The sequence below is a fragment of the Grus americana genome, chromosome 2 (assembly GCF_028858705.1).
Source record: "Grus americana isolate bGruAme1 chromosome 2, bGruAme1.mat, whole genome shotgun sequence".
In the NCBI taxonomy this organism is placed as follows: Eukaryota; Metazoa; Chordata; class Aves; order Gruiformes; family Gruidae; genus Grus; species Grus americana.
In genome coordinates, this window is record NC_072853.1 from 144,311,912 (window position 1) to 144,338,601 (window position 26,690).

At 38.8% G+C, this 26,690-nt stretch overlaps 1 protein-coding gene across 2 annotated transcripts; it reads right to left on the minus strand.

The window, feature by feature from the left end:
- Nucleotides 1–1,475: 1,475 nt before the first annotated feature.
- Nucleotides 1,476–26,385, minus strand: LOC129203040 (pituitary tumor-transforming gene 1 protein-interacting protein-like). 2 transcript variants are annotated; one of them, XM_054816899.1, is made up of 7 exons: nucleotides 26,216–26,385; nucleotides 25,389–25,441; nucleotides 21,186–21,294; nucleotides 17,230–17,338; nucleotides 13,657–13,722; nucleotides 10,520–10,566; nucleotides 1,476–3,011 (listed from the first exon to the last, which is right to left on the minus strand). In XM_054816899.1, exons 1-7 carry the CDS (start codon nucleotides 26,328–26,330, stop codon nucleotides 2,962–2,964), a joined length of 549 nt encoding a protein of 182 aa, XP_054672874.1. In that variant the 5' UTR covers nucleotides 26,331–26,385; the 3' UTR covers nucleotides 1,476–2,961. The 2 variants fall into 2 exon arrangements, with proteins under 2 accessions (XP_054672874.1, XP_054672873.1); XM_054816898.1 differs by having other exon boundaries at nucleotides 13,657–13,725; nucleotides 26,216–26,374.
- Nucleotides 26,386–26,690: the final 305 nt, after the last annotated feature.

Below are 26,690 nucleotides of genomic sequence, written 5' to 3' on the forward strand. Positions count from 1 at the left end.
CCCTACTTTCATTTTGTGTGTTGCATCCCTTCTATCTCTTTTGTTGAAAAAGTGTGGAGGACGGGAAACTCATACTGAAAGTGATAAATGCTTTTGTTCACACACCTGAGAACCAAAGATACAATGCTACCTCTTTCCACAGCTGTTTTCCCAATTACTTGTGGTTACACTGAAATACCAAAGACTGGCAACCTTTCTACTGATAAGCCAAAGCCAGTATTTCTGTAAAAGGAAGAAATACTGACATACAGGAAAGCAAGGAAGGCTGCAATTAATATATTGAAATGAGGATATTTTCCATCCAATTAATTGCTCCGATGAACACAGAAAGAAAAAAAAAAAGTCAAATAATCTGCAAAGTCTGAGGATTGTTTGGGGATTTTTGCATTTGCTATTAAGCTTTAAGGCAGCTGTCCACAATAGTCTCATTAAATCAGCAGTCTTGTCTTTAACTGTTTAAGCAAAATTATACAATATTAGATATCCAGCTTGACATTTTGTATAAATTATAGACTACACTATAAGGTTAAGACTTAGTATATGGCAAGTTTGGTTAAGATAAATTTGACCACAGTTGCTATCCCTTGATGCCCACAGCCACGGCTTAGGAACGACAAGCTAACACGGTGTGTGAGACTGCACCGATTTCTCTCAACCTTCTCTTTCAATGTAACACAACTATTCTCCAGCAATGCAGCACCCATCCCATATTCTCTAAAAATGTTGGTTCTCCAAGTGCTTTGCTGTCTTTGAAATTGTAAGAAAGGTTGTCTCTCCTCTTCCTTTTGTTAGAATATGTGACAGCCCTTCATATACTGTAGCAGGTGCTGAAGAAAAATGCTTTTCTATTAAGTCAGGAACATCACTACTTGGGTTGTGAGACAGCAGGCAGAGCTTCATCATTTTTGCAAAAGTTATCTCCAGGGAAAACCATCAGCATGTTTTATTTCCACACTATCAACTCACTCTTATCACAGACCATCATTCTTCAAAGACAGCCATTTGAATAATACTTCAGACTTGACAATAGCTGACAGATGAAGAAACATACAAAATTAAACACACTGCCTCTCATAAAGTGCTAACTGTGAGTTAAGAAAATGGAATAATGATCAAGTTTTCCTTTTAACACTAATTACAAGACAGATTCAGGAACTGGGAAACATTTTTATATAAATTCTTGAGAAACTGTATACAGAGAAACTGTTACAGAGATAAAGAATGGTAGCGAACACTGTACCAAAATCAGTGATAAGCGATAGTCGCTAAAGCCTAAGTAGAGGCAGGTTCTTAGGCACTGAAGAAATCACAATTCACTGCATCACCCACATACAAAATTTAACTCCCACCACGCCTATGTGCTGTTAAGATTTTATTCTTCTGTCAGAAAAACAGCAAAAGCAAAAATGCATCCTTTCTTTTCTCCCAGACTCATACTTGATCAAAATTGTATGGAACAACAGAACGGAACCAAATTAAAGATGTTAAAGTGTTTATTTTAGGAACATTGATAAAAATAGCACGAACATCTTCAATACTATACATTTGTTTAATGGATAATTTACAGCAAAAGAGGTTATTCATAATTGTATTAGTCAGGGGAGACCTCTTTGCTTGTTGCATCATACTGGTAAGCTAGTAAAAATGCTCAATAAACCACCTCTAAGAAAAGAAAGTGGAAGTAAATCACATTATGGAAATATCAAAAGAACAATAAAAAGATAAAAAAAATACTGCTTTCTTACTGTACTGGTTTTGGCTGGGATGGAGGTAACACTCTTCATAAGCAGCCTGTACAGTGCTTTGCTTTGGATTTGTGGCTAGAAAAGTGCTGGTAACACCCCAGTGCTTTGGCTTTTGCTCAGCATTACTTGCACAGCATCAAGGATTTAATTTTCCCCACTCTGCCTGCTCCAGCAAGTAGGCCAGGGGTGGGCAAGAAGCTGGGAGGGGACACACTTGGGACAGCTGGTCAGAACTGACCCAAGGGATATTTCAGGCCATGCATCATGCTCAGCAAAAAAAACCTGAGGGGAGGACAGGCAGAGGTTTGCTTCTGGGATGCACTGACTGCCTTTGCATGTCCCTACCCTCCTTTGCTTCACTTACTAAACTGTCTTTATCTCCAGACAAGAGTTTCCTTGCTTTTTCTGTTCCCAATCTCTCCTTAATCCCACTGCAGGGAGGGATAGAGGGGTCAGCTGCAGAATCTTGGCAACTTTTTTGTTTGTTTTTGTTAATTATAGATTGATCTCACAGAAGAAAGTGGTCACCAACTGGTGTTTTTTCTTACATTTTGACACACATAAACCCATAATCATGTTTATTTCAAGAATGACCTTCTTCAAATGTTGCTAACTGAAGTAACTTTTTCATATCAGTGATATATGCAAAGTAGCTATTAACATTTCCATGAGAGAGACAGATATGCTCCCCTCTCAACCCTTAGATATTACAGACTTGAAGATTTTTTCCAGAGGGAGAAAAACTCCACTCACTTCTCACATTATGGTAGTACATAAAAGCTATTTCTGCTGTGTTAAGCTGTGCTTCCATGTTGCCTTTTAGTTTTATAAACATGATACAGTAGGGAAAAAAATCTTTATTTAGGAACATGGGAACAACTGTTTAAGTAGCAGTTAAGACTGAATTCAAACACATGATTGTAACTATTAGCCATCTACATCAAGTAATAAAATACAGTTTTAAGAGAAGGAAAGATAGTATTTCACACTTCAGTATCACCATAAAAATAATCAAACACTTCAACAACCGAAAGCATTTATAAAAAATTAGTTCTATTCAGGTAGAAGATAGAAACATGTACTTCATGAAGTCTTTATCTTTATCTTTTACAACCAGGAAGAAAACACCTTTGGGAAAAAAGGGCCCAAAAGACAAATGAAAACAAATTATCTTCCTGTATTCTGGAGTTACAGCTCTAGTGGAAGGTGCTCAGTTTTATTCATTCTCAAATCTGCTGTATGGATTATCAGAATCCTGGAGAAGACCTGTAAAACAAAAACAGGACTGCATTTATTTTTTTCCCAGTGTTGCATCAAAACCATCAGTTACTGACCTCACTGCAATAGGCACTCCATATAACAATACCAGAAGGCAATTCTTGTCTTGTAATAGTTGCTCTGTTACCCAAATCCTCAAGTATAATAAATTGAAAGTGTTCTTAAGCACTATTTCTCAGACTACAGTCATGAATAGGTATTTCATGATTTACAAGGAAAGAACATTTCTCCATGAAAAATTCTTACGGAAAACTCATTTCTCATTTTTGAGATATTCCCTACAAAATACATTTGTGATAGAGTCAAGTCTACAAAAATTTATGCATAGAAATTGCTCAAGAACAGATTCAGACTGGTCAGTTCATAAATTCAAGTTATTTTAAGATCACCATCCTTTTAAAAATGTAAGATGCTGCTACTTTGACTTAGTTCTACTTCAGTTATCATAGAATCATAGAAAGGCCTGCATTGGAAGGGACTTTAAGGATCATCTAGTTCCACCCCCCCTGCCATGGGCAGGGACACCCTCCACTAGACCACATTGCCCAAAGCCCCATCCAACCTGGCCTTGAACACTTCCAGGGATGGGGCATCCATGGCTTCTCTGGGCAACCTGTTCTACTGCCCCATCACCCTCAGAGAAGATTTTTTCCTCATATCTAATCTAAATCGACCCTCCTTCAGCTTAAACCCCTTACCCCTTGTCCTGTCACAGCACTCCCTCATAAACAGTCCCTTACCAGCTTTCCTGTAGGCCCCTTCAGGTACTGGAAGGTTGCAATAAGGTCTCCCCGGAGCCTTCTCTTCTCCAGGCTGAACAACCCCAATTCTCTCCTCACAGGAGAGGTGCTCCAGCCCTCTGACCATCTTTGTGGCCCTCCTCTGGACTTGCTCCAACAGCTCCATGTCCTTCTTTTACTGGGGACCCCACAGCTGGATGCAGTACTCCAGGTGGGGTCTCACGAGAGTGAGGCAGAGGGGCAGAATCACCTCCCTTGATCTACTGGTCATGCCTCTTTTGATGCAGCCCATGACATGGTTTCTGGGCTGCGAGTGCACATTGCTGGGTCATGTTGAGCTTCTCGTCCACCAACATCCCCAAGTCCTTATCCTCAGGGCTGCTTTCAATTCTTTCTCCACCCCTTAGTTCTACTTTGATTATATACAACCATCTGTCACATTCAGCCACTTACAGCATTTCTGCAACAGGACAATAATCTCTAAGAACAAATGAAGATCACTTCTACATGCACTGAAACCTCCAGGGACCAGAACAAGGGCATCACTTCATCCAGATTACAGTATGTTTCCATCATGAAAATCCTTAATGACTTCACCAGAACACTGTCACAGAAAGCATTGCAAAGCCATCCAATTATGCTGAGCGTCTGGTTATGCATACCAACTTTCTGTAAGGGTTAGTTGAGCAATTGCTGTTCTATACAGCAACGATTTCAAAAGAGCCTTTGAACCACACACCAGACTTGGGCTAGGCAGCAGTGCATACTGAAAATAAAGGAATACCACAAGAGTCCAGAGGCTGACCTTTTGCTGTGAAAGAACAGGAACACTACCACTACCTTTTCTACCAAGACTTTCATACTGATGTCTGGCAAGTCTGGACTCCTCTAGCTCATTTAAGGCATGGAGACAGACAGCTATGCCAAACAACCCCAATTCACAAAGATCAGATTCACAACAGTGGAATAGAAAGATCACACCAGTCACTGCCAAATCTTCCAAGAACTCCCCTCAGACCTTTTCATACCATACCTCTTTTCCATGTGCACCTGCACACAGATATTGAACATTCACTGTTCTATTTGAAAGTCAAAAGCTAAGGGCACTGAAGGCAGACTATACTTGTCTACCTTGTTGCAGTTGTTGCACTTTTGAACTGCCAGGTAATTCTAAGATGTCAGTCAAGAAACACAACTGCTTAGTGCTGATTATTGTATCAGTAACTGTAACTAACTACCTGATAGGGAATAGCAAATATTAAGGAATAAGTATGAAAAACCCTGTAATTACTCAAATTGACAAGATTACAAGCAGTCAATTTGTAAAGAGTTAAAATCAAAACCAGCTTTCATACGTAATGGCCCTTACTTATGAAAGATAGGGTAAGCCAGTCACATTTATAAAGCTTCAGCCAGGTAATATGAAATACAGTCCATTTACCTGACATAGTACCTTACAAAGGTACTACCCCTTTCTGCAACTGCTTTAAAATAATCTTTTAAGCATTTGTGCAATACAAATGTGGTTAGATAACAGCATTGTCAAGAATTACCTACCTAAAATACTTGAGATGCTGAAATTTTTATGTTTTTAAACTTTTAGAAAGCAGTTACTTCTCAAAATTTAATCTTACCTTTCATGTGTTTAAACAAGAAGTTCTAATGTCTGTTAAGTCTGCTCTAGCTGACAAGTAAGCTCACAGACAATAAAAAAGCTCTTATCCTTGACCTACCATTCAACCTTTATTACCTTCAGGTAACATTCCTGCATGAATACAACCCCAATCCAAATAGAAAGAAGAAATATTTACTTTATTTCTAGACCCCCACCTTCCTCCAGACATGTTAATACTTTGGCAGCTAGGATCTATGGATCCTAATATATTTAGTTACCTGAAAGACAACAAGTAGTGAAATTTTCAAAAAATTTTTTGCAGTATGCCTGTATTTTACCTCTTCCAAAACACATCCACACAACACTTGCAGAAAATTAACAACAGTACTAGAAATTAACATATTACAATTGGCATTGCATAAACTCCCTGCACTCATTAAGTTCCACTTAGAAATCAAGGCACCACACTTCAAATAAATTTTCTATAAAGTGGCAAGAAGTGGTACCAGTTTCCCTGACAAAATTAACTTAGGTTGCATGTTTCTTTGTATATACTTCCTGGCAAGTGCTTATTATGTATTTCTTATATTTCTTTCAAGATACATACTTGACACTTCATACATCTGAAAGTAGCACAGTAAAACACTCGACAATTGTTCTCTTACAGCTTAAAGAGCTGAAATCCAATGGAAACCATGTTCTACATCCAGTAGTGCCAATTTCAAATTAATCAGAGGACACTAAGACTCCTGATAAACTTTTCCTATACCATTCTGAGGGCCAAATATACTTTTTTCTGCTCCTACCTCAAAACACTCAGCCAAAAGCCATTTTAGATAACTTGTCCTCCATTTTCAAGTTAATGTGTCATTTTTACTCATTATTGCAAGTGTCATTCCCTGTAGTACTTGCTTTAATTTTAGTGAATTATGTTTTAGGAATGAATATAGTTACCACCAATAAAGCATTAGCAAGTTTAAGTTAAAGTTCTCTGATCTGTTTTATTGTACAATACTTGAACTAAACAGCTCATAAGAACCTGGGTCAATCCAGCATGAGTATTATCGGTCATAACTTCAGAAATTCATCTCCCAGGAAAGAGGGTACTTCAAGAGAAACAGCAAGCCCTCTTTCCAAATGAGGATAACCATAGAGGTTACAGCACCTGATAGACCTTGCTCTCACTCTTGCTCTCAAATCTGCCTCCAGCACTTAGAATGCTGAGGATAAAAGAAATTTAAGTACATCATAAGATTACATTAAGAGGAGGGAGACGGCAGCTCATCACTTGCACCAATTCTTACTGAAGAAGTTGTATCAGGCTCCAGTAAGTGGACAAAAGCAATCCAGAGAGACAAAAAGGAGCATGACAAAAAGCTCCTGTCAGCTGCCACAGCTGCTCTTAGCTGTGACACTCAAAGAGGAGCTGCAAGCCTATGCTAATTGGATAGCATGTCTAGTTCAACTAAAGCTCATGTGCTGCACTGAACCAGACATGAGTTGTCTCTCAACTGTTTCCCATTTGACATGAGAATGTCTACCCAACTTGTAATTTAGACTTACAGGCTCAGAGAAACTAGATGTTTGTAGGTTCAGGAGTCTTGTTTGCAATAGAGTCCATTACATGTTACTGCTGAACTTGAAATATTGACACATGGACACTCCCAAGAACTTAAAACATCTTATTTCTATTTACCTTTATTTTGAGGTTAATATTTGACCTATTTCACAGTATTTAACACTCAAAAATTTGAAAGGTATAGTAGTCAAACATCTTTCATTAGCTTGCATGAAGTAACGAGGCCTCCTAATATGTACAAAGTGACACAGCAATTTAAGAAATTACCACCTCTTTCCTGCATATTCATTTATATTATATACTATGCTAACTATGCAGCTTCTCAGTCACTGAGATCTGACCCTCATCACATATCAGCACTGCCCAAAAATAGAATTAACTAGTGAAATACTTACAAGAGACTGTATAGGCTGAAAAAAGTTAACTAGTTTGTGATATGCTGTGTATCTTCACCCCTTATTATACTTTTCCTCTTTATTTTTAACCCCCAATTTAACAACTCTATTCTTAACATACAAACTGAATAACTTTAGGTGTATAGCAATATAAGGTTTCCCTGCTTTGCATTCAGAACATAAAAGAAGGTCAGGATAAAGCATCTATCTTGAACAGAAGGAACATTTACTGTGACAAACTGCTGAATATAAAAATCAACATCTCACATAAAATACAGGAGATAGGATTACATATCATTAAATTAGCTGATCAAAACCTTTGCAGAACTGCAGCAAGTGGTGTGGAAACCCAAAATCATGAAAGGCAATAATTTTGCAAAAGTGAAGAGATAGAATCCTTCCAGTAATACCAGGCAGAATTCTAAAATAAATAAATAACAAAGCAGCTTCTCACTAATGCTACACTGAACATACAATAGCAGCAAATGCACCAGCAATTAAATTGTAGTTCCTTTGTATACTACACAAGCTGCAAAGTACTCTGAATTCTACTTTAAAATTTTCTAACAGTCAACATATAATTTGTGTAATCATATTGCATTCATATATGTGAGCAAATGAAAAATACTATCAAATTGTGCAACAAAGAAACAATTCAAAGTGTGTATTCCTGGTTGCTAAAGCTCTCTATTGCTTCCAATGCTCCCAAAGGACTGTGGCTAGAGTGACACCTGCAATGCATTATAAATGTGTGATTACCATTTAAATGGAGTAAGGAAAGCTGGTGGATGAAACAGGAAAAGGCATTCCCTTAAAGCCAACCAAATACTGAAATTTCAGGCATGATCATCTTAATCTTAACAGTCAGGTTAAGAAAGTCATTGTCATTCTGCCACTCATCCATGCCTACTTAACTGAGAATCCTCTCTGCAGTGCATAAGAGTGTAGAATAATCTGGCATCTCCGTAATTACTTGCAGTAATTTTTATTAGATTATGTTTAATATGCTAACATATGTATTTACTAGACAGTGAAAAATGAAGACAGAAGATCCAAGGCTATAGCAAAACTTACTATTATGTGTCTCTATTTTGACAACCATTATTATCAGAATATGAACTATATACAACAGCAATAATATTGAGGGATTTCAGAATTTATATATATTTTGTCTTTCATTTTTCCTCAGTTACATACATCCTTTCAGAATGTGTCAGCTATTCATTTGTCAGGTCTTTCTTTAGGAAAAAAAAAAATTATGAGAATCAAATTGAAATATCTGATAATATAAATTAATCTTCAAATCGAATCTGCAATAAAGCAAACTTGTCAATAAACTTCTAATGAAGTTTGCTATTGAAATTTTTTATTGGAATTATGATCTTTTACAGATAAACTGCATTGCAAAACAACTGCATGAAGTGAATATGCCTGACTCCTTATCAGAAGGCACACCTGCCATTAACACAATGAATGCATAAACTTGTTTCTAATTAAATCATTGATAGACTAACATGCTTCAAGTGGAGGCAAAAATGACACTAGCTCTCATACAACTGCGTGCACAGTATAGCTAAAAGATTTGTTGAATTTTGCGTATGCATTCCAGAGACACAGAATTATACAGTTATATTCCTCTGGAAACTCAAGTGCTCCAACAAGACCCAAAAAAGCATCCCACAAAGGTCCGAAGGTTAAGCTCTGAAGAGAGAATTGTCTTCACTAAAATGTAGGGCCATCCAGAGACAAGTGAACTAGTTTCACAAGCAGAACATAACCAAACACAGCCTTATGAAACATCACTTAACCTCAGTGCAGCGCCTCAGTACACTAACTGCTATCCTGAATTCAGGACCTTGTTCACTCCTCTTAGCTGCACTGCCTCAAGGAGATGCAAAGTTATGTGTATAACTGTACAGAGGGCATGTTATTTTGGATACATAGCCATTATCTTAAGTTCTTCATTAGATCTAGGCCACTGATTCAAACTTGTTGAGATTGACTCTAAGGTGTCTTCTAAGAAGAAGCCACCACAAAAAGTGTGTGTTAGTTTATGTTGTTTGGGTTTTGGTTCTTTAAATTTGGACTATTGTTGTTAACCACTCAAACCTCTTGAAACTGAGTTGTGGTTGGGATACCGGGTCAATTATCCTAAAAAACCACAGGACTGAAGTTCATGACTGATGTTTAACAAAAATTACTTCTAGTTTCTGCAACATTCTTCCTCCTGCAGCTCAAGCTTCACAGTGAATTCTTCCTCCATTCCAGCAAAGAAGCATACTTTTCCAAGCGTTCCCCAGGCAGAGAATTCCCTAAAGAGATTGTCTGTATCACTTCTGCATCAGCCAAAGGGCAGGCTGCAGATTCATGAAGGTATTCCCAGGCTCTGCCAATCAGTTTAACAAGAGGATGAAAATTAACAGTTTTGAGTGACTGTTCAGACCCCTAGAATCACCTTCTCTGACATGAGTGCCATTTGCATAATAAAAAGTGCAGCATAGTTTTAGCATATCTGTCTCTGCATACACAGTACCATTAACCCTATGAACAAATCAAATGAAGAGTGCAAGCACTGACAAGCCTAGATAATAAGAGCCTCCCATACAACACAGCAGCCCCTACAGTCTTGCAATATGCTTCTCCTACTGGACCACAGCTCCACTTAAAAACAAGGAAAACACTACAATTTTAATCCCTATGTTAGGCTGCATCCTCCATCTTTTTTTAAGCAAGCTTTAAAAAAATATCAAACTATCTGCTAGTCTATCTTCCTTCAATGACCATGAGTCTGCTAGCCAATTTCAACTAGATTGGTTTATCAAGTTCAAGAACACCTCCCCACCAGCCCCCCAAAAAAACCCCCTAGTACTCTTACTTAGGAAGAGACAAAAAGAACTACTTATTTTAATCAATATATTTAAATGCCCACCCCAAGCATGCACTCCATCCACCCCATTGTCTCTTGCCCAGTGGGAGAGTCAGTGCAGGAAGAACAGGAGTATAACAGCAATGAGATCAGGTGTTCAGGTGACAGAAAACATGTGTCAGTAGGAAACTGGGCTTGATTACTTCTGCTGCTCATAAAGCAGCTTGTTTCTGCTGTGAATTTTAATAATAATCAGAAAGGAATCAATTTAGATACTGAGTATCAAAAGATTACCACATACCATACTTCTTACGTATTTCATCATGCTTCAGTTTTCTTTCGTGTTTCCTGCAACAAATAAAGGTATCGGAAGAACATTCACTGTTTTGAGCCGTAAGCAAAATATAATTACATCTGAAAGATGACAGCACTTTTAAATTAGTAAGGAATTACCATTTTTTAAAAAAACCACATTTATCAGTTATATACCTTATCTTTCTATATAGACTTTATGTTGCTATAAGATGCTATAACTTCTCACTGATCAACATCAAAATAAGATATTTGCAAGTATAAAGAAAAATATTGGGTTTTCTACATAGAAGTAATGTGTACACACTGAGGTATTCGTCTATACATAAGAAGCAAGACACAATATTGGAAGATTCCCTAATGCTTTCCAGTTGGGAGCATAATGGTAAAATTTATCTGTGGATACAGTGTGCTTCAGAATCCTAATTCAATATAATAATTCTAAAAAGATATAAGGTGTATTACTGTTTTGTTTAATTAGTACAGCAAGTATAAGTCAAAACTACTAGTTTCTAAAATCCAGCATGGCATCTATGCAGAGAATAAATTATTGTGCTATATAAAATTGGATGCCTTTAATGATGTTGTCTAATCATAAGACAGTTTTCAAGACCATATCTAATATATCTAATAGTTATGAGGGTAACCTGACCACAGGATTCCTGCTGTCTGTGCTGCATAAGAGGAAGAGATTATATGAGGCAAGGGATCTCAGGAAGAGAAGAGAGATTCTGCTTAATTATTCACACAAACCAGGTGCCTGATGAATCAATTTCTTCTTCCCCTTCCTCCTCTCCCCTTTGTGAAGGGGGAAAAACACAAAGGAAGTTTAAATGGAAATCATTCCATCATTCCTCAAATAATTTTCCTATATTCCAAACAGAATATCTATTTCGCTCAGTTAAAAAAACAAAAAAGCTTCTATACAATTGTTTCACTAGGATGATCCAGGATCTATATATTTTGAGGAAAGGACATACTATCTGGCAAAACAATGTTCCTCTAAAAAAATACACTGTTTGTTGCCCCTATCAAGATTCAACCTAGTTAGACAAGTTGTCACTTTTGCCCGATTCCAATTTGCACATATTCAGCAGAAAGCTGTTAAGCACCGACAGCTCAATTCACCAAAGATCCCATCTGCCCTATGCATATTCCACCTCCAAACAATTCCTACTGCTAAATCAGATCCTGTATGTCCTCAGAAGCAATTATCTTGCTTCCTATGGAGCTGAAGGGCTGAACTGGTCTTTCCCTGCAACTGCATTTTGGAAAGCATGTAGATAAAGCATGATGAGAAAAACAAACAAGAAAGACTGACTCAAAACCTTCCACTACTACTTCCCCGAGATACTCATCTCCCTTACATCCCTTTCCACTATGCAGCCCAGGCAGCGTAGGAAACAAAGCAACCTGGCCAAACTGCAAGAGGAGGAACTGGGGAATCAGGGTGATTAAGTGAAATTCATGCAGAAGAGGAGAATCAGGACACAGGTTGAAGAGAACAGGAAGAGTCAAGTTTACCTACTGAGTGTAACCTGACCACAGGATTCCTGCTGTCTGTGTTGCATAAGAGGAAGATGTTGTATGAGGCAATGGATCTCAGGAAGAGAATAGAAAGATTCTGCTTAAAGCAGCCTTCTGTATAAAGACAGTCCTTATTTCTGTATAGTTTCCAGGTGATACTATGTGATCTCAAACAAAAGCTTTACAGGAAAACCATCACCTTTGCACTAGCACTCTGCCTATTGTGCCATGACAAAGGAATTGGATTAACAAGTAGAAAAATTTCCCTTTTTTGATCCATTGCAAGTCTTCAACATCACTTATCTGAGAAACTGTGCAATACAACTATGCATAAGCATAGTTTCTAAACTGGCCACCTATTTCTTCGCCTTCTGTGCACATTCAAATAAGACACTCCCAGCTCCTGCCAGTCAGAGGCAGGAGCAACAGTAGGTACATCCATAAGGAAACCTTCCTGGCTCCACTTCTGTGCCCCATCAGAAACGTAGTATGTTGAGCAAACCAAGCATGTTTACCTACCTAGTCTTCTCATGCACATTTGTAATACAGAAACTTAGTATCTTCATGCAAAAAGCTCTCTGATGGGTCTCATCTGCAAGTATGCCTTGCTCCCTGCAGTCCCTGCTTGTATTAACTATGAGCTTGAGTTCAGGAGAAAACAGCAGGCAGCAGCAAGGCAGTGAAGGTGCCCACCTGTTAATTGGCAGCCAAGTACTTGCAGAACATAACCAGGAAGTGGCAAGCTCAGGATCAATTTCCTTGGCAGTCTGGGGATTCAAACCCACACCTGACGGTTCCAAGCCCAGTGGGTTAGCTTTAGCAAGACCGAGTCCTAACCAAATGAATCTCCAAAATAAAAACTATGAAAGGAAGTACAATTCAAAAGGTACACTGGGTTTGTACCAGGTATCACAGTCCTACCTATAAAAACTGTTTAACTAAAGAATAATGTAAAAAAACCATGAAGAGTCACTGGAGTACTAAGCTATAAGAAACTACATCTGAAGGAATGGCATTCTCACTGAGAAGGACTGTATCACTGCTTACTCTTGCACTTCTTTAAACACTGTGCTACAGCTTTAACATAAAGGATGCAAACATGGGATTAAGTCTAAAGTGAAATCTAAGCCAAAGTTTTCTATTTCCTGAGCAAAATTTCTAATAAGTATCTATCTAGTCGTCTACCTTTCCCAGCCAGATTTTAAAAGAACAAGAACCAGTTGCCAAAAGAATCCAAAAAGTGGTTTTCCCCTTTGAATCCTGGTCTCACTTTGGTATTGACACATGCCACAGATAGGCATCAGTCCAGGAGAGACTAGACAAGATCTCAGACATCTCTCCTCTTTGCTCTTGGCTGGCACAGAGCACTTTTACCTGCACAGTGAGGATCAACCTACTCCCTCCCTGTTCACCTACAGAAATACAGGCTCCTAATCAGGTTCACAAATCTCACAATAGGCCTTGTTTTGTGAAAACCTGACATTGTCATGCCTAACTCCATAATGCCTCTGTTTAGTGCTCCGTGTATTTCTTAAAAGGGCAGAATACTCCTGTATCACCAGGAAGTATATAGCTATATATCAAGCTGTCAAGACTTACCTCTGAAGAGACTGTAGTCTTCGTTCCTCTCTCTTTCTAGCTAACCGTTCTTCTTCTTCATCTGGTCTACTAAAAAAATAAGGAGGGAAGGAAAGCATAAGAGGGAAAAAAGCAGTTTCAGTGCTAGGCAATCACTGTTTAGTCATCTGACTTATTTTCAAAAAGGATTTATAATCTGACCTGAGATACTTCTTCACAGCCATGTAAAACTTCATTGCCAAATAAGTATAATTGACAAATTTGTAGAATTACCCTTTCAGATTTTATAAAACCCAAGCACTTCACCCACTGTAGCACCCAATGTGTGCTTCAGACTCCACAGGACAACTTAAAGACTTTTAGGAACAGGTTGCAGACTGTCCTGCTTGCCATTTTCCCCATGTGCCACACCCCATTTTAGAGCAAGCGTACTGCACATGCATAGTTAAGTCCATCATTGCCCCCTGGAAAAAGATTGATGGTTCCTAAGTCTTTGATGCCAGAACAATTTATCTTTCCAACAAATAACACTATCCAATCTCCAAGCTGTCCCTAGGAAAGCAGTCTGCATGAACTGTCTTGGCAGCTGCCTTCCCTGTTCTGGAACGAACAAGGATTTACCTGAGTGCATCAGCTGTGTGATTCTGGGAAACACTATGCCCACACAGTACATCTGAGCTATGGATGTACAGATATGCTCTACTGAATGCATGTACTTAAGCTTTGTGACCTGCACTGGAGAAAGCTCAGCTTCACTTAAACATTAGATACACCATAAGAACTGTAGAACTGTAAAGCAAACGCCAAACAATAGTTATTTGTCTGTTATTTTTTCCTGACAATTAATGACAATTCTTCAGGATTAGTGAATGGACACCTGCCATGCTTTTCCAGGTACTATTTTTTCAAAATTGAATGCACTATCTGAAGATGTTTGATATGAATATTTACAATATTAACACAACTGCTAATAGAGAAAAAGATAGTTACAGTATCATACATCTGCAGCAACCAACATACAAGTTAGGCAAGAGTGACATCCAGTGGTTATTTATAGCATGTCATATGTTTTAACAGATACCAGAACTGGAAATCTGAACTCAATCTTTCTACCTGCTCAATCAGTCCATACATGTCTTTGAGCATCTTAGTCATTTAAATACAATCTGGTAACTGGGAATCCCTGTGATGTTTCACATAAAAAAGGAGGAACTAGAAAATTTGTGTTTCCACTTAAGGAGTTAGAAAAATCTTAGGGGAATTTAGCAGCAGGAAACACATGCAACAGGTCATCTTTATTGGAAGGTTATGTTAGACTTCTTTGTAAAACTAAACAATTATCCATATTATCATGTCTAGGAAGACTAGAAGCTCTGATTCTTGGGCATCCTTCTGTAAAACTACTTTATTAGTGACCTCAGTGTCTTATAACTATGTCATAGTCTCATTTCACACTCATGTTGCAAAATAGAAACCCAAGCCAATAAAATGCTGGTATAGTATTCAGAAGATATATTTCTTCCCTATAATTCAAAGAAGCATTAAATATTTTCTGATTTCTAGGGACTTTGAAGGAATTTAGTTTTTTTTTAAAACTGAAATCATAAAAAGTCTGAAATCATAAAAATTAGTTGTTAAACTTTAGAAGTTCAAGAGAGTCTACTTAGTATAGTTTCATGAAAAGTTCTTTCAAGTGCATGGAACCAGACACTGAAAGTCCAAACAGGATAAAAATAATGAACTGAAACAATGCACTAACAGTCCTAGGATTCCTGCGGTAGGGATGGTCTCGGGTAAGCCAGCTATGTTACTGATGTGGGAATTAATGCACCCAGGTATTCTCTGGGTTCAGGGAAAAGATACATGTTGGCTTCTTCAACATTGAGACCTCACAGCTTAAAGATTCCCAGAAGGAATACTGATGCTTCTGCAAAACAAGGTTACACTTGAGACAATACATGTATGAAGTCAGTAAGACAGATCTAATACTACATTTCTACAAATTTTCCTTCTTCCAATTCATTCAAATAAGTTCCCTCTGTGGAAAAGGAGTCCTCAAACTAAGAAAGCAGACAGCAAAAGAATTCCTGCTGAGAATCAGTGGGTTTAAAGCCAGTAATGTATCAGGCTCCAGTGTAATAATACAGTCTGAATCCTCCTGAAATAAGCTGGACTCCACTCTGACAAGACCTTTAAATCCTCTGAGTGTCAGAAGATTAAGCTTGACACCTTTGGAGTTCTGGCATAAGATGACTCTCAACTAACCCTCTATTTTTGGAATTAGATGTTACAGTACTGATTGACAACTTAGCTACTAAAACTGAAGTCTGGCACAAATCTCTCTCTTCACAGGAATCAAGCTTTATTTGTTGGCATGTCAGCCACGGGGCCTACTCAGTTCTTCTGCAGAGGAAGTTGGCGGATCTTACATAAAATCTAAAACAGTTCTATACATGTTCAGGGCTTATCAGCACAGAGCTAAGGAGTTATCAATTTTTGCACTAGGACAGATTCGGTAGACCAATCTACCAGCAGAACAGGTGCATGCATCTTCCTCAGGGAGGAGAGAAGGGAATGACATGTTATTTACAATTGTGTTCTTTTTTGAAAGCCACAGATGTACCATATTTCTCTGGCTTGAAGGTCAGCACTAAACACTGTACAACTGCATAAGTTCTTTAAAAAACCACCACTCTCAAACAAGAGCCATGAATTACAGGCACTTGAGCATAGAAATTATTTCAGATCAAGAAATAAGGTCCACATGAGTGACAACAAAAGGAACAGAGCTAGCTGGAACTACACTGCCCAGAAACCTGAGCTCTAAAATGTCAGTGACACAAGGAAGCATTACTGTGCTGTCCCCATAAACAAGGCTTTCCAGGTGTTTCAAAAGGGAATAATCACTGATCACTTCCCACTCATCAACTATTTCCCTCCTGTTGAAAGATATTAGCCAATTAAAGAAGGAAGTAGGAAAAGAATTTTTACAAGTCCTCCAAGATCCAAAACCCACTTCATTTTTGCAGTATTACTTTACTTGAAAATGTCAGTCACTTAGTATCTTAGAGCAAAAAAGTATCATCTTACATACAGAGTATTTTGTTGAATTGGCAGAGACAGCTAATCACTTATATACTGCCTGTCTGCTGACAGATTATACAGAAAACTCTGAAGCACAGATACCACGTGCTGTATAACACTGTTGCTCACTTACTTGTTACCCACCTGGTCCATTTTTGTTGTACCATGAGCTTGCCTTGAAAGAGATTGTTCTGTTATCCTAAGAAGCAAGTACTTGTTTGGCCACTGAAATATTTCTTGTCCAATCTTAATAAGGAAGTGTAAAATGTAGAAAGGTAAAGCAATATCTTACTTAAAGAACATATCTGTAATGCTACCACTAGTAGCATCACTTCAGCATCATTCTAGCATAACTTCTAGTGTCTCTTTTTTGGTTGTCTCAAACAAATAAAACAAATTGACTAAAACTGCTCCCAAATGAAAAGATTCTTAATATACTGGAAAGTAAAAATTGTAGGAAGGGAAGACCAGCACCCAAAGTTAGTAAAGGAAACAAATATATGTATTTACCTCCTGGAACACCTTCTGCAGTAGCAGCAGTAACAGCAACAGACTGTTATGGACACCAGAATGAGTCCAGCTATTACAGCTATGGCAATAATTAAAGCCTCAAAGTTTACTGAAAAATATGAATATGTTCAATTTGTTAGACTCCAGCATTAACATTTGTCTTTCTGATAATTCTTCCCCTCCCTCCCAAGCATTTTTTCACCTCTGTACAATCAAAACCACAATTCTCTGCAGCTACCCCCGTTAAAACTCAGCATATCACATTAGATTTTTGCTACTATGCACATCTACACTGAACAGACATTAAGTAAAATTGCTCTCTACATATACCAAATTATTAAAAGTCATCCTGTAATACTTTATGATACATTCCACCGTTCTATCCTCCCAATCACAATCTTAGCCAGTGTACAGCATGAACAAGAACAGCCATATAAATGCAGCATCAGTGTACACACATTACATGCAGCAGTTCAAGAAAGAGTACAATGTAATAAGACTATGTCAGAGGATTTGAAGGAGCCAATATAAAACTCTCCATAAAATTTGTAAAGACATCTTCTACATCCAAAGAGTGATTAACAAGTGGGGTGGTCATGGTGCATTATTTTAACTGCATAGACTGTACAACTGTAGCTGAATCAGAAACCTGTTATCCTGGAAAAGAATGAGGCCCAAGAAGAAAGCAGACAGGGATGATAGTAATGCTACAGACACAACTCTGAGGAGTTATTTAAAGGACCTAACAAAGGACAAAATGAAATCAGTTAGGGAAGCTGTATCGGAGATAACCACTGAACACCTCTCCCCACACATATGCCACACTTTATTTTAAAGCATGATGAGGGAAGAGGGAAGCTGTCCCGCTCCTCCCTCCCACATAAATCCCTCTGAACTCTGCCACGCTCAGCAGCTTCACACTGCTGCAGTAAGAGAGTAGCTGCACATGCACTTTTTACTGCTTCAGAGTACTAGCGATAAGACAGTCAAATTTAGCAAGTGAAGTTCAGAGGGTCTATCCTCTCTGGTCACATGCACAAGCCAAAAGTCTTACTTCTCTACAGATCTCACCAACTCACATCTGGCCAAGGAATATCCTTCACAGATCTTGCCAAAGATTAAATCCCAGTAAGTATTTTTGCTTGTGTGTTACAGGTTATAATACAGATTAATACATAGTTTCTAGTTACAATCCACAAGCAAATCCTGAACCTGTAAATTTTGAAAGTAACATATTTCACCATACCACATTTCTCATTCTGTTACTCCTTTACAAGTTACAAACAACTAAATACACTTCATCCACTAAAGTAGAAACAAAAATTGGTTTTAATCTCCATTTAATTTTCTTTAAAGTATCCTATTTACTTTTTTAAATGCCATTCTATCTACTTATTAAATGGCATTTAATAGAAGCAAAAAATATATTTTGAACCTATTAACAAAGCGCAGAAAAATATTGTCAGTTTTCAGTCTGCATTCCTGTCTCCACTATCTACTTCATTTGCTTATTCCTGAAAAACAATACAATTAAGCTACTTTGTATTACCTTGTTTCTATACTGTTCTTTTTTCTTCACTGCTGGTTAATAAGCTGTCAACATGTCTTATTCCATAAAAATTTTAACTGGAAGGCAGTCATTTGTTTTTGACTTTGAGAGGTGCAATATTCAGCTTCATTATGACAAACATTAATCTCTTCATTTTATTTGCAAAAAAGAAAACCACCACCATGCTCAAAAGCTAATTAGTTTTCCTCCTGTGTCCAAAGGGGAGTCTCAGTAAGACCCTATATCCTCATGGCATGTTGCTGCATATAATTTGTAAAAAAAAGGAAATACATATCTGGGTTTTTCTGTTTTTTTTTTCCTTTTTTCTTTTTACACTTTTACCTTTTTTGCTGAGAATATGCTCCATTCTGTTTAAGCTGCATTCAATCTAGAAACACAAGTGGCCAAGCTAGAAGCAATTTCTATAGCAGGAGTAAACTGCCAAGAACACCCTTAGTATCAGCAGACACCAGCAATCACTGCTTTGCAAAGGGACACAGCATAAATGCATTTCTGTGCTGGGTGTGGCTGGGACAGTTAACTTTCTTCACAGCAGCTGGAATGATGCCATGTTTTGGATTTCTGGCTAAAACAATGTGATAACACACCAATGTTTTGGCTGTTGCTGAATAGGCTTGAACAGCAGGATTTTCTTTTTCCCCCAACTTTGTTCTCCCTAGTGAGTAGAGCTGGAGGCAAGTAAGAGATTGGAGGGGCCAGGAGGGGACAGTGCCAGAACACCTGACCCAAACTGGCCAAAGGGATATTCTACACCATATAATGCCAGGATCAGCAATGAAACCTGAGATAAAGGTAAAGTGGAGGGTGTATTTGGCTTCCAAAGTGACTATTGTTTGGGGACTGGCTCACCATTAGTCTGTCTGTGGTAGGTGGCAAGTGATTTCCTTTGCTTGGTGGTTTGTTGGTGGTTTTTCTTCTCTCCCCGTTTTTTCTTCACCTATTAAACTGTCTTTACCTCAATTCATGAGTTTCCTGCTTTTGTTCTTCCTAGTTTCTTCCCCCCATGCCACTGGGGCCAGGGGAAGGAGGGAGCAAGTGAGCAGCTGTGTGGGTACTTGGCTGTTGGCAGGTGCCAACCCACCACACTTCCAGAAAAAAAGTTTGCTTAACAGTTCATAGTAACAGCATTTACTGTAATATTGAAAGCCTAGTTTCCTTAATAGTGTGCCTTATCGGTGAAATTATATACCTTCTGTAGCTCTAAAAAACTCCAGAAGTCTAAGCATAAATCCTTTCTCTCACCACACAGAGCCCTTCTGCTAAGAACAAAAAAACTGGTAAAGTTCTCATGTACTGTCCAATCTAATCCCTCAGTTTTCAGGGATTATATGAAGTGGTAGTGTTCAGAAACTTGCATGCTCCACTTTAATAGCAATCTTCTACCTCTGCTACTCTAATTTAAAGAGTATTCCATAATCTCACTGCTCTAAGTGTGACAGCTATACAGTGGAAGAGAGTTACCACAGTTACTGATCGTTCACCCCCACTCGTTTTTATCATTTAACCTTCTGGTGTTCATGAGCAAATACACAGAAAACAGCAAGCCTTTGCTTTGCTGGACTGAAGATGTACTCTTATTTCACATGACAAGCTTTCTAATGTCTTACTTGTTTTCTGTTCCAGTCTATTCTGACTTTAGATCTGTATTTGCAGTATTGCAAAAACAGCTCTGAAGATTTCACCCCAATGGCAGCACATGCACTGCACTGTATTTCATAATGCAAAGCAAAAGGAAATCCAAGAACAATGAAATGATGCAGCATTACAATCTACAGTGGCACTCTGCAGCTTTCTTTTTAACCTTAACTGCATCACCTTCAGCACTGACAGACTACACTGTTTTTTCAGTTGTTTAAGCAAAAACAGCATTCAAGAATTTTTGGTTGGCTCCATTCCTGTGGTATTGGTTCACTGCTGCCTCTGGAATATATTATAAAAATTGTGGATCTAGGCATAGCATCCAACATTTTAAGATATTTTGAAAAGGTAAGAATGGTCACCCTTTATCAACAGGGAATGACTTTTTTTCTTTGTACCTCAAAACAGGCAAATCTTGACTACATACACAAAATACTCAGAACATTCCAACATCACTAGTTCCCAGTCTTGACTTTAGTGTCAAGAGAATTTCACTACATAGTAAATGTTTTAAAGCTATTGAATCAGTACAGAATAACTGTACTGGCTGTTCACAAAGAACTGTTATCAGTGACTGTTTTGTAAGTGCTGAAGATTAAGGGTCATGGTTCCAAATCATAACCACTGCCTCCTCCCCACACCCCTCCAAATAAATTATCCGGAAACAGCTCTAGCAAGGGGTAGTCATACTTTAATCTAATCATGCTTGTAAATAATTCTCTACAGCAAAAGTAAAATTAGTACCTACTCCAGCAAACTCCCCATCGAGCATTTGAGAGTGAACATAATGAAGATGGTGGAAGAATGCTTCTTACAGGGTAATCAATACAAGTGTTGTTGGTGTAACACCAAAGGCACTGCGCAAAAGAAACAAATAAAAACACATTATTGATCTTCAAAAACAGTTTACAATTTAGTGCTCCTCTCCACCGAGAGAGTTCTTAAGTGCATACAGTACTGTACAGATATATTGAAAGTGCTCTGTAGTATAAGACCTACAGAAGTTCTGGTACAACTCCTAAGTAGGCCTAAACCAAGTAAGTGCATTTTGTACTTATAGGTAACAAAGGTAATAAATATTTACACTAGTCTGACAATATTTGGGAACATATTGAGGTACTCTGTATACTTGAAGATAAAATGGCTTTGGGTCTAGAGTTACTAAAATTAATCAAAAAAGCAAGACCAGAAAGAATTTTAAAACACTTGGTATCTTTGATGATTAAAAATACACTTAAAAATCTTACTTCAGCCCTATATTTGACTATCAACAGAAAGAAAAAAAAAAGAACCCCTACAACTCTACAGGAGGTTTTGCTACAAGATTATAAAAGATATAGCCTTATCCAATCTGTGTTGCCAAGTACATTAGGTACCATAGTTGTGCACACTTACATATTCAGATATTTTTAAAATTTACTATTTCTTACATGTATTATAGTTACAATATCAGCATAACATTTCTGCTTTTTATGTCACCACTAAGTATCAAGCTTAAGTGTTGTTTTTCATCTGTTAAACTAGATAGTCATTCAAAATTCCTTTACCATGCAACTCAAGACCAGTTTTGGATGACAGTAAGAGGAATCCTTGAGAGAACAGGGTGTTTTTAGGACTCATTCTAGAAAAAGCTTAATGAGAAACTATGCTCTATCTAACAATACTATCAAGAATATTTCTGTCATACATCCTCAATTGCACAAAGTCTGTTATCTTGCTCTAAAGGGTTAGAAAACGTTAAACAGAAAGGAAACCATTAGCAGTAGATTCTGCTCTCTTGAAAAAAGTTAAGACAAGAAAAATTTATTCGTATTTTGTAGTTGGTAGACTGTACAAGTCAAACATACTCATAAACACACATTGACAAAAATAATTAAGGCAGAAAAATGTTTGTAAGAAATCCTGCCCTCCCAAGTTTTAATTTTAATCAAGGATGTTAGATGAGAACATCCTTATTTTTGCTGGATCAATTATTTAATAAGAATAGACAGTTCAAAAGTAATGACTCTGGGGGGGCAGACTAGAAGTCAAACCTGTTTGAATGTAACATTGACCATCTTGTGAGTAGGGGGCTGGACTAGATGACTCAGAGTCTCCGCTAGCCTGAACAACTCTATACTGTTGGTGACAAGTAGGAGCACAGGAAGGTCAGCTCTATCACTCTGATGGAGACTACTGTATGTAACTACTAAAAACATGGGTAGCCCAAAAGGCAATACCTGATACAGCTACTGATTGCTGCAGAAGTTGAAGAAAATATTTCAAGTGACTCATTCCCAATGGTAAAAATTGAGCTAATTGTCAACTTGGGTCCTCATCTACAAAACCTAGGAATGAAGACTGAAAAGATTATTTTATTTAGAGGTAAATCATACATCTGTTGCAGAGTATGCTAGGAACCACGTTCACACTCTCATGGACATCACCGACTTTATTTTAGTAGAGTTTCACACGGGTAATGAAGTGCAACATCATTAATTCAGTCCACATTCACTTTAAGGACGTGTTCTCAGTGTTATAAGACAAGACAGTAACTACAAACACAAAATGAATGCTTCGTCCTCTGTAATTAGACAGATGTATGCAACTGATTATCACCACCTTTCCTTCAAAAAAAATTGGCTATATTTATTGACCATATAATTTCCTATAGCTGTTGTTAGCTCCTTTTTTAATGCCTAGCTTGCCTAAAATCCATCTGCCACAAGAACTTAGATTCCGTACATTTGTTATTAGTACAAAGATAAGAATGACAAAAATAAATAGCTAAGGGGAAAAGCGTTTGGTAGACTACTCAGAAGTTACAAATGAGACCTTGGAAAATTCTCTAGAATGCTGAGGCTCTACACATGCACACAGATTTTAAAATGTATCTATTTAAAATCTGTCTTTATCTAGTATTTGGGTTACATATTTTGCCTTACACAGTCATATGGAGTTAGAACATGGAGAGAGTACTCTCTCAGGATGTTGTTAATCAATAGATATTTACACACTGTCTGGTAACAGATAAAGTTCTCAAGTTTTAATATATCTGGTAATCTGCTAGTCCTAGCAGTAAATATTTATTTGAAGTAAATAAATTCTGTTTCAAAATTCAACAGCTCTAATCAAAACCCTTCTGTATTATTTTTAGTGTAATGAGTAAGATGAAATGCAACATATCAATCAAATCACCACTCAGAAGTTATTGATAAAACCACAAGAAAATAGGTATTCATCAACTCTAAAGACCAACCAAATTATAATAAACCAAATTTGAGCATTTTTAATTAGAATTCTATCTAACTGAACTAAATTACTACATTTAAGGGTTTGTTTGGAATTGTTTTTCTCTATTCACCAAACGTTATTTTTCATTTTTATCTGTTGCTGCTATCTATATTATCACCAATATGAAAATCTGATTTTTCAACTGAAGCAATTAAACAAAATTATTTCAGCAATCCTTTGCTTTTGTATTGCTCACACAAAAGCTAATGGCTTTGTTCTGTAATTTTTTAATGTATGCATGAATTGTCTGAATTGAATCTAAACTCCTTTCTTCAAGGTTAACACTGATGCTATTGAAGCAGTTGCCCTGAATCATCCATCATTCTGTCACTAGAACAAGCCTGGACAATGTCATTGGTTTGACAAATTCTGAAAATAATGTATCTATAACTCTGTTAGTGTCTTCAGCACACAAACACAGCTAAAGGATTTCTTTCTCTCACAAGGTGAGCACATAGGTCTCAGGTTAATAAAAGCTGAGCTCATGTATCTGCAGCAGCACTTACTTGAAGTGACAGTTACACCAGTGGCAGTGCTGAACATTTAATCTTTAATGATCCATATTTTCCACTTCCTACTTTATACTTTTGAAGATAAAGGGTTCTTTACATGATGTCATGATTATAACAACAACATATAAGTCTGACAACACACAATAACCACATGAATACAAGGCAGTTAATATTATTTCCATTAAAAAAGACAAATTATGCTTAAGACAAGCATAAACCAGCTAAGTTTAAATACTTCTCAATTTCCCCTACTGAAAAAGTTTTGCAGTAACTTAAACACTGAGGAAATATTTCTTTTCAGTGACACGAAGTCAGAATTCAGAACAATCTCTCACTTTAAATATGGGAGTTTCTTCTATTTCACAGGGCCAGACACCTTTTCAGTATTTATGACCCTTTTGTGGGGCTAAAGGTTTTGAGCTGAGAACAGTGAAAAATTCTACTGTTTTAAGTCTCTGCCTTATTGCAATCTCATTGGAAATCTAAACACTCTGCTACCGGAACAGTGACCTAGCCTGGCAGTGTTAAGCACACATGGTCTGATGTAGTCAGTGGAGAGGCCAATAAGTCTGAACACCTACAAAGTACTGATCCAGTCTGCCTCAGTTAAATACCTGCATTTAACTTGGGGCATCTCTGGAAAAAAAAAGCATCTCTAGTTTATTTCCCAGTTGCCCCATTCAGCATACAAGAAGTGCAAGGCATTTCAGCCACAGAAGATTCAGTTTATCTAACCCTTGTAAAAGACGGCAATTTAACTAAGTGCTGCTTGCAAAATGACAAGGAGTTTAAACCAGCAGCAACATCAACTATGCTCAGCTGTGCTGAGCAAGCACTGAGCCCACACTGAAACTGGAAGCCTAGATTCTACAGTGTCCATCCTCTCCAGACAACACAGAGAAATACCCTGAGTGACCAAATCATGGAGTAACCCTGGTAAAGTGAAAGGACACGGGCATCAAGCGTGACAGAGGGAAAGCAAACAAATCAGCCAACTATCATTTAAATAACAGACTACCTCTTATTAAGGGTAGTTTGACTAGATTCACTATTAAAAACAAAACACCCACCAAACAGTCAAACCAACCCCAACAATCTGACTTCATATCAAGGGAGGAAAAAACCCCCACCAAACTTTCAGTCAAAACGTATGTTAAAAATCTTACCGAAACATTTTTTAGACATTCTTCACAGGACCTCTGGGAAAACTCTGAGCACGCTAGAAAAAACCAAAACACATACAGATTATATTTTTCCTCAGTAACATCAAGCACTTAACACAATATTTAGCTTTTTCTTTTTTCTACTTCTAGATACAAGCAACAATTTTGATTGAAGCAATGAAAACTCAGTATTTCCATTCCAGAACTATAGCAAACTGAGATACAAAGCATTTAAGTTTGACCTCTGACATAGTCAGAGAAACAATTCAAGCTTACTGGTAACTTCCATTTGCTGTCAGAAGGACAACCTGGGAGAAGAAACCCAGGAGCCTCCCTGTATCCCTGCTGAAGTTCTAAGATAAAACCTAGGCGATTGCTGTCTCCTTGCAGGAAAACTCCCGATAACCGCAGGGCCCCACTGGCTGGCCAGCAGTACAAGCCCTAGTACCATCGCTCCTTCCTTCGGTCGGACGCTTGGAGCCAGCCTCTCGGGAGCAGGCTGCCTGCCCGGCCCGGCAAGGGAGGGCAGCCGAGCCAGAAGCGGTACAAACCGCCGCCTCCCGCCGCACGGAGCCAGCCTGTTCCGAGGCAGGGAACGGGACTGAGGCAGCCCCCCAAGCTCCACCAACGCTCCGGAAGGCGCTCGGCGCCTTCAAGTCCGAGGGCGAGCGAGGCCTCTGCCCGTCCCTCCCGCAGCCCGGCTCAGGAGCGGGCGCGGCCCTCCGGAAACACCCGGGCAAGGCCCCACGGCCCGCACCCATGGGCGAGCCCCTTCGCGGGGAGGAAGGGAACGGCAACGCGCTGCCTCGCGGCTCCCCGCCCCTCCTTACCCTGCGCCGGTGCTGGTGGGGCCGTGGCGGTGAGGCGCGCCAGCCCCATCCCGGCGCAGCCCCACAGCAGCGCCAAGCCCTGCAGCCAGAGCGGCCACAGCCGCAGCGCCTCCATCGCCGCGCACGAACCCACCGTACGCAGGCGCCAACGGCCCGCAGCGGGGGTGGGTCTCGGGGCGGGCGCAGGCACCGCGCTTCCCGGCGGGCCGGCTGTGGGGCGGGAAGGCGAGGAGCCGGCTTTATAAGCCGGGGTCTCGGCCCCGCAGGTGCTTGGAACGGGTGTTTTACCTTCCGTGAGGTTCTGGTGCGGGCGGCCTGCGCCGGCCGTGCCTGTGGTGTCCGCGTCCCTTTGGCACAGCCGTGCGAGCGGCCGAGCTGCGGCTGCAAGTCGCTCACAGTCATTTGTGTGCTGAGTTCTGTGATACAGCAGGCCTTTCCCCCCTCTCTCAATGCTTACTGTTCTTTTGGTTTGAGC